We start from the raw sequence: 7,953 nt of genomic DNA, 5'->3' as shown, positions 1-7,953 counted from the left end.
TCTCTCTCTCTGTCTCTCTCTCTCTCTGTCTCTCTGTCTCTCTCTGTCTCTCTCTGTCTCTGTCTCTCTCTCTCTCTCTGTCTCTGTCTCTCTCTCTCTGTCTCTGTCTCTCTCTCTGTCTCTCTCTCCCTCCCCCCTCTTCTTTCTTGTGGCTTTTCCCTTTTGTTCTGATTCTTCTTTCACAACATGAATAATGTGGAAATATGTTTAATATGATTGTACATTTATAACCTGTCTTGGGGAGGGGGGAAAATTTAGAACTCAAAATCTTATCAAAGTGAATGCTGAAAACTAAAACTAACTAAATAAATACATTTAATTAAAACTAAAAAGAGCTTGGATGTGGAATCCAGAAAAATGCTGAGCTTGTGAGCCTCTGACATAAATGGGGGGAAGGCTTTTAGAGGCAGTGGGGGCAGGTGAGATCAGTTGATTTTGGGGATGCAGGAGTGTCCAGTGATGATCAATGATGAAGGGGCTGGACGTGGGGAGATGTCTGGAGAGCTCCCATCCAAGCACCTCTATTTTCTCGGGAAGTCAAAGTCGAGGTCCTCATCTGGGAGAGCTAGGGGAGAAGGGCTCACGGATTGGAGCCTGAGGCTTTCCTAGATGTCTGCCCATCGGACAGCCTCAATTTGCAGACCAGGAGCTGCCAATTCAGAGAGATTACTGCCCAAGGTCCCCTACCTCTTTGAACAAACTCCCCAAATGAACATGTTCTTTTGCACCCAAGCCCTCTTGTTTTCCAAACTTTGCCAACAGGAAATTACTGTCTTGAATGCCCCCATTCTTTCCACCCCTCCAGCTCACAGCTGAGGTGCCAACCTTGACCTAGTACCCCCATGCCCAAGTCTCTGCCAAGCTGATTTCATCTCTGCAGCATCTCTCCTCTATGCCCCCTTCTCTCCTCTGACATCACTACCCCCTGGTGCAAGTCTTCATCTCTTCAAGCCTCAATTACTGCAGTGGCTGCTGGGGCGGGGGGGGGGGGGGCTGCTTGCCTCATGTCTCTCCCCAGCCTCCAGTCCCCATTCAGCCACCAAAGTAATTTCTTAAAGTGCAGGTCTGACTGTGTTTACACCTGTGCCCCATAAACTCCAGCAGCTTCCTATCACCTCCAGAATCAAATGTAAAATGCTCTGTTTGGTGTTCGAAGACTTTCATCACCTGGCCCCTGAGTCCCTCCTCCCTTTTCAATCTTTTTATCCCTTACCCCCCCCCCCCATCAATGTACTCTGCAGTCCAGTGACCCTGGCCTCCTGGCTATTCTTCCCACACAAACCAGCATTTTCACTAGCTATTAGCATTCCCACATGTCTGGACTGGGCCAAGGACTTTCCTTCCTGGGGCCTCAGGAGCTGTGGTCATAGTCCCTTCGGGAGCAGTCAGTTCCCAGGCTGCATCTCCCCAGGATCTGCTTTCCAGGAGGATGGCTGGGGGGCCTTTGCTGTTTCCCTCAGGGTACCTGGCTGCTTCAGCTAGGCTGGCTCACCTGCCCTGTGGGTGGAAGTTGGGAGGGGTGACTGGCTCCTTCTCCATGGGAGTTGTGGCCCCAGATGATGGCTGTAAGGGCCAGGCTGGAAGCAGGGCTGGTGGTCTGGAGGTTCAGGGGCTGGGGCTGGGGCTTGCAGAGTCTGAGGGGCTTGAAGTAGTAGTGCTTTGACTGGCCCAGCACAGGCTGATCCCTGGGTCTCCCTTGCTGCTATGGGGAGGGTGTCAGCAAGCAATTGATTAAAGGGTGGAGAGATCAGAATATTCCACTATTATACTACAATATAATAATGTATCCCACTCTAATATTGTTTTAAAAGCGCCCTTCAAAAGCAGTAAGACCAAAGAAAGTAATTAAAGGCACAAATAGAGAGCAAAGTGGAGGTGGTGTTACTCAGTAGTTTTTCAGTCATGCATGTCTGACTCTGCGACCCCATTTGGGGTTTTTTTGGCTAAAATACAGATGAGGAAACTGAGGCAAATGCAGGTAAGTGACTTGCCCAGGGTCACATAGCTAGGAAGTGCCTGAGATCAAATTGGAACTCAGGTCCTCCTTACTCTATCCACGGTGCCACCTAGCTGTCCTTAAAAGAGGAGACAAAACACCCCATTTTCTGAGGATATGATGCTTTACTTGGAAAAATCCTGGGGAATCAGCAGAGATAACAATTGAGAAGATCAATAGCTTCAGCAAAGTTGTAGGCTACAAAATCAACCCTCAAAAATCAACAGCATTTCTGTTACAAGTAACAAAGCCCAAGAAGCCATAACAGAAAGGGAAATCCCATTGCAAATAACTACAAACCGAAGAAAGCATCTGGAGATCAATCTACCCTGTGTAGGTTTATATAGGTTCAATTACAAAGAAATATAATACAATAAATATAACATAACATAATATAATACAAATATGTGTATGTGTGTGTCACATAAGTGGCGGCATCTTTGCCAGGAAAACGCCAAATGGGGTCACAAAGGTCAGACATGACTGAAAAATGACTGAACAACAACAATATACATAGAAATAAAGTACAACCGAAATAGTGGAGGAATAGTCAATGTTTATGGCTGGGCTGTGCCAACAGAATTAACATGACAATGCTTCCAAATTGTTTAATGCTATGCTAACCAAATCACCACAGGAATACTTAATAGAACTCGATGAAATATAACAGAATTCATTCGGAAAAAGAAAAGATACAGAATTAAAGGGCAATGATGAAAAGAGACAGCAGGGATGAAGGGGGGTTAGCACTTGCAGACCTCACACCCTCTTGTTAAGCAGCAGTCGTTAGATCCATCTAGTATTGGTTAAGAAAAAGGAGAGGTGGATCACTGGAATAGACTAGATAAGGGAAAACCAGAAATAATGGAACTTTAAAACCCAGTGTTTGAGCAAGTGGGAAACAGAAATTCTCTAGGAAAGACAAAAATTGCTGGGCAACTCGACAGCAGTCTGGCAGAAATGCAGCTTCCACTAACTGGGCCAAGCACAACACTCCCAGAATGGAATATAATTAGAAAATATTGACCCAAACCAATAAAAATACAACAAAACTATCAATACGTGGTTTTCTAAGTCTGTCTGTGGTGTGCAGGGAACCTTATGTACACTTTAATGGCACCTCTTTCTATTTGAATTTGATGCCACTGTCTCACCCCATCTTCCTCAAAATCTTGTAAATGGACGTGAGACCTTAACATTAATGACTGCACTATTTAAAAAAAAAATGAGAGGACGAGCAGCTCTGAAACCTCTCCTAGCTCCGAGTAGATGTGTCCTCAACCAAACAAGAGATAGAGGCAGTTACAAAGACAAAGTAGGCAACTTTGAGTACTTTAAGCTGAAAAGATTCTGGAAAGGCAACATTAGTGCATCAAGGATAAGGAGGAATATATTTGAATGGGGAAAACATCTTTGTAACAAATTTCTTTGATGAAGGTTTGGTAGCCAAGGTATATAAACAATTAATAAACATATGACTAATAGTCATTCTCCAAAGGATATGGGTAGTTTTTTAAAAAACTGCCAAGTATTCGCACCATTAAGAAAGAGAAAAAAAAGAAGGAAGGAAAGAACAGGAAAGATAAAGAAAGAATGGAGAAAGAAGAGAGGGAAGAGAGAGGGAGGGAGAGTAAAAGAGACACAGTGAGTGAGAGAGAGAGAGAGACACAGAGAGAGAGAGAGACAGAGAGAGACAGAGAGAGAGAGAGGAGGAAGGGAGGGAAAGAGGAAGGAAAAAAATAGAAAACCTATGGGTTTTTCTTTTAAATTGAGGTGGGAAATGGGAAGGAGAGAAAATAAATGCTTATTAATTGAAAAATAAAATAAAATGAGAAAAGCCTCTACTACTACTATTCAAGGCTAGATTTGGAAAAAGCCACAGCCTGATGATGGTCTAGTCAGTCAAGCCCTTCTTAGCATCTATTGTGACTTGCAGCTTCATGATAAAGAATTCATGCTTCACAATTTTTGTGACCTCAATGCTAAATTCTGTAAAACAAATAATTGCCCTCAAAGGACATATTCTATATGCGCATTTTTACCAAGTTCTGCAATTTAGTGGCTAAGTCAATGCAATGAATGGTTTTGCTTTCCCCAGTTGGTCTGTCTGGTTCCTGCCATGGGCACCAGGAGCACTCGAGGCCCTGTCTGGTTCCTGCCATGGGCACCGGGAGCACTCGAGGCCCTGTCTGGTTCCTGCCATGGGCACCGGGAGCACTTGAGGCCCTGTCTGGTTCCTGCCATGGGCACCGGGAGCACTTGAGGCCCTGTCTGGTTCCTGCCATGGGCACCATGGGACGCTTCTAGCCTTCTGACTCCTGGAAGGCTCTGCTTCCACTTGGTCTTGCCACACACCTGAGGCACTTGGAGCTTCCCCTGTTCTGGGAATGATTCTCTGCATGCATCACTCTTCAGGGAAGGAATGGTATATGTATTAGGTCAAAGAAGAGCATTTTCATCATAAACAGGGGCAGCTGGAGGTGGAGAGGTAGTTAGAGCTCTGGGTCTAGAGACAAGAAGATGCACATCCAGCCTCAGGCACTCACTAGCTGTGTGATCCTGGCCAAGTCATTTTAATGTCTCTCAGACTCAGTTTCCTCATCTGAAAAATGGGTCTCATGAAAGCTCCTTCCTCCTACGGTTGTTATAAGGATCAAATGAGGTCATATTTGTAAAGCACTTTGCAAACCTTAAACTGAGCTTGTTATTATTTTAAATCAGACAGAAATTATGTGCATTGTGTGGCATCATCTTAGGATCAAGGCAGGCCAGGCCTTAGAGATCATCTAACTGAAATCCCTTCCATTATTTTACTGAGAAGGAGACTGAGACCCAGAGAGGGCAGGGGGCATACCCCAAGTCATAGATGGGAGACTGAGGTGCAGGCCCTTTGGTTGCAATCTAATGCTTGATGGCAAAAATGGACATTTTTAGTTTCCCAGATTCCTTGGGCAGCACTCCAGCAAAGCAGTTTATGGATGCCTCAGAATAATGTGCTTTTCAATGCATGAAGTAAAATACACAGGATTATAGAAAATTTTATTGAAATAGTTGGCAAAATACATATTTTTTCAAAGTTCCTGGATACCTTGGTTAAGTGCCCTGCTCTAGAGAAACTATTTCTTAGGGCCTCCCAAATAGAGGGTCTCAGAACCCTAGAATATGAAGCTGGATAGGGCTTTAGAACCATCTAATCTATTCTGTGCCCCTGCTCTGCTATACAAAGTGAACCTGAGGCCTACAGAAGGAACGATGCTGGGGCGGCTAGGTGGCACAGTGAATAGAGCATTGGCCGTGGAGTCAGGAGGACCTGAGTTCAAATCTGGCCTCAGACACTAAACACACGCAAAAAAACTAGCCGTGTGACCTTGGGCAAGCCACTTAAGCAAAAAAAAAAAAAAAAAAAAGGAACGCTGCTCTGAGGTATTACAGCGTGGAATTAGGAGGGTATAGATTTGAACCCGTGCCCTTTGGCTCCGAATAGACAGCCTTCCTATCACAACGAACTTTAGTTCGGGTCTTAGTCCAAATTGTCAGAAAGTTAGATTAGAAAGAGTGACTAGAGGGAATCTAGTATTTACGGTCGAGAGGGATATTTTCCAAGATGGGGAAACTGAGGCACAGGAAGAGGCTTGCCCATGCTAACACAGCCAGGATGGGCCAGGCCTGAGATCTGAATGTAAATAGCACTGCTCTCCACAGCTGTACCCTTTGCTCACGGCTCCTTTGGGTTTTGGGCTCTACCCCCTTTTGTACTTTCTGGAATTACCTTTAGGTTTTGTTACATCTCTTTTGTTACATTGTTCCAGAGAGGGGCTTGGCATGGCGGCACCAAACCGTTGGGGAGAGCATCGAGGCAGCACCTCCTGGTAGAACTCTGAGCCAGCGAGAGCGCGCCCCGCAGAGCCCAGGCCACTGCTCCAAGCCTCGGGTTCCTCCACTGTCCCTCCAGGCCACGTGGAGCACAGGCTCCGGCCAGGTCTACATCCAGCTGTGCTCGGTTCCAGATACGGCACGTTCCAGCTCCAGTCTGCTCCAGCTCCAACTCCAGCGGGTTCCAGGTCCAGCTCCAGTCGGTTCCAGCTCCAGCGGGTTCCAGATCCAGCTCCAGTCGGTTCCAGTTCCAGCCGGTTCCAGATCCAGTCAGGCTGCCCTAGAGCCCAGCTGCTGAGCAATGGCTTTATCCAAGTACCAGTGTGAGAAGGGGCAGGTCCTGCCCACTGTGCAGGAGGGGGAGAGGGTGCTCACCTTCCATGGGCCCATAGTGCGGGAGGCTGAGTGTGTCCTCGTGGCGGTAGAAGATAGGCAAGTCAAGTACCTGGTGCGTTACAGGTCCCAGGGTGTGATGGGGACGGGGACCGGGACGGGCACGGGCACGGGCACGGGCGGGCCTTCGACAGGGGCCGAGGCCCATCCCTCCGCCTCGCCAGGGCCCAGCAGCAGCAGCAGCAGCAGCAGCACCAGCGCAGCTCCTGAGAGCCGCTCAGGAGGGCCCAGCAGCAGCAGCATCTGCTCCGGTGGCCCCAGCACAAGCAGCGCCGCCATCCGTGGCACTAGCTACGCCGTGCCCGGGCCCAGCGGCGCAGGGCCTAGTGCCGATCCCAGAGTTTACTGGGAGTATGAGTGGTTACCGGAGAGCCGTGTGTTTCGCTACTGTAGCTGCAGTGGGGAAGATGACGATGATGGGTCCCCCGGGTCCACCGACGCCGAGCAGCCGTATGACTCCTCTACCAGCTCGTCGGGGGCCTGCGGCCAGGCGTCTGACTTGGAGGGGGGTGGCAGCCATGGGGATGGGGTGGGAGCCAGTGTGGTGCAGCCACCACTAGAGCGCTGGGGCCTTGGGGCACCCGAAAATAAGTATCTGAAAAGGCAGGAGGTCAAGGTGCCCCTGCCCAATGCCCTGAAGCTCCTGCTCGTTAAAGACTGGGAGCTGGTGAACCAGGGCAAAAGGCTCTTTAACCTGCCGGCCAAGAAGTCGGTTGACGTCATCTTAGACGAGTATGTTGCTTGCCAGCAAAATTGTGGGGTCCTCGACACCCTCTATGCCGTGCAGGAGCTGGTGGCGGGAATCAGAGAGTATTTCAATGTGATGCTGGGCACTCAGCTGCTGTACCAGTTCGAGAGGCCCCAGTACGCCGAGCTCCTGGCCAGTCACCCCAATGTGCGCATGTCCCAGCTCTATGGGGGCGCCCACCTGCTGCGCCTCTTCGTGAAGATCGGCTCCATGCTGGCCTACATCGACATGGATGACAGCAGCCTCAGACTGCTCCTGGGCCACATGCAAGATTTCCTGCAGTACTTGGCCTGCAACCCCTCTGTGCTCTTCACTGCTGCTGACTACCAGGTGGCGTCTGCTGAGTACCAACAGAGAGCTGAGTGAGTGCAAGGGCAGAGGGGGAGCAGGCTGGCTTCGCTCCAAGGTTTGCAGCCTTTGTGCAGCCACGACCCAGGCTCCTGTTCTGTTTGCTTTCTTTTCAGACCGTTTGCTACTTTGTTTAATGTCCTGTTACATCTAGGGAGGAGGGTTTCTCTTTTTGCAAAGCTTTTGGGGGCGGGTGCAGTAATAGACTTGAGAGGCTGGAGATTGTATCGAGTTGAATAGATTACAGACTGCCTAGTAACTTTAGAGCGTTTGCATTCTGTAACATTTGGTGCCTGTCTTAATGCTCAGGGACCTTGAAGTCCCTGTGACCTTGTCTTAGCGTTCAGCAGCCCAAGACCTCCGCGTACTTGTGACGCTTAATGCTTCCTGCCCCCAAACCCTAAAATTCCCAGGACTTTGTTTTCGAATTCAGGGGCTGATGGGACCGAAATGAGCAAAGACCTTGATGCCCCTGTGAACGAGTTTCTAATCAGCGACCAGAAGACTCTGAAAAGCTGGACTTTTTCTTCCTCTGTCCTGGCGACCCAACACCTGCCTCCATGCACCTTCAGCGACTAAAGACCGAAACACCTGG

General features: G+C 48.7%; 1 protein-coding gene across 1 annotated transcript; it reads left to right on the top strand.

The window, feature by feature from the left end:
- The first annotated feature begins 6,170 nt into the window (after nt 1–6,170).
- Nucleotides 6,171–7,376, top strand: LOC138177123 (mortality factor 4-like protein 2). Its single transcript, XM_069108101.1, has one exon. It carries the CDS (start codon nt 6,171–6,173, stop codon nt 7,374–7,376), a length of 1,206 nt encoding a protein of 401 aa, XP_068964202.1.
- The last annotated feature ends 577 nt before the right edge of the window (nt 7,377–7,953 follow it).

This window comes from Petaurus breviceps, unplaced genomic scaffold (assembly GCF_028583685.1).
Source record: "Petaurus breviceps papuanus isolate PSGF00001 unplaced genomic scaffold, PetGlider_PUasm1.0 90333, whole genome shotgun sequence".
NCBI classification, from domain to species: Eukaryota; Metazoa; Chordata; class Mammalia; order Diprotodontia; family Petauridae; genus Petaurus; species Petaurus breviceps.
This window is presented reverse-complemented; position numbering and strand designations above follow the sequence as displayed.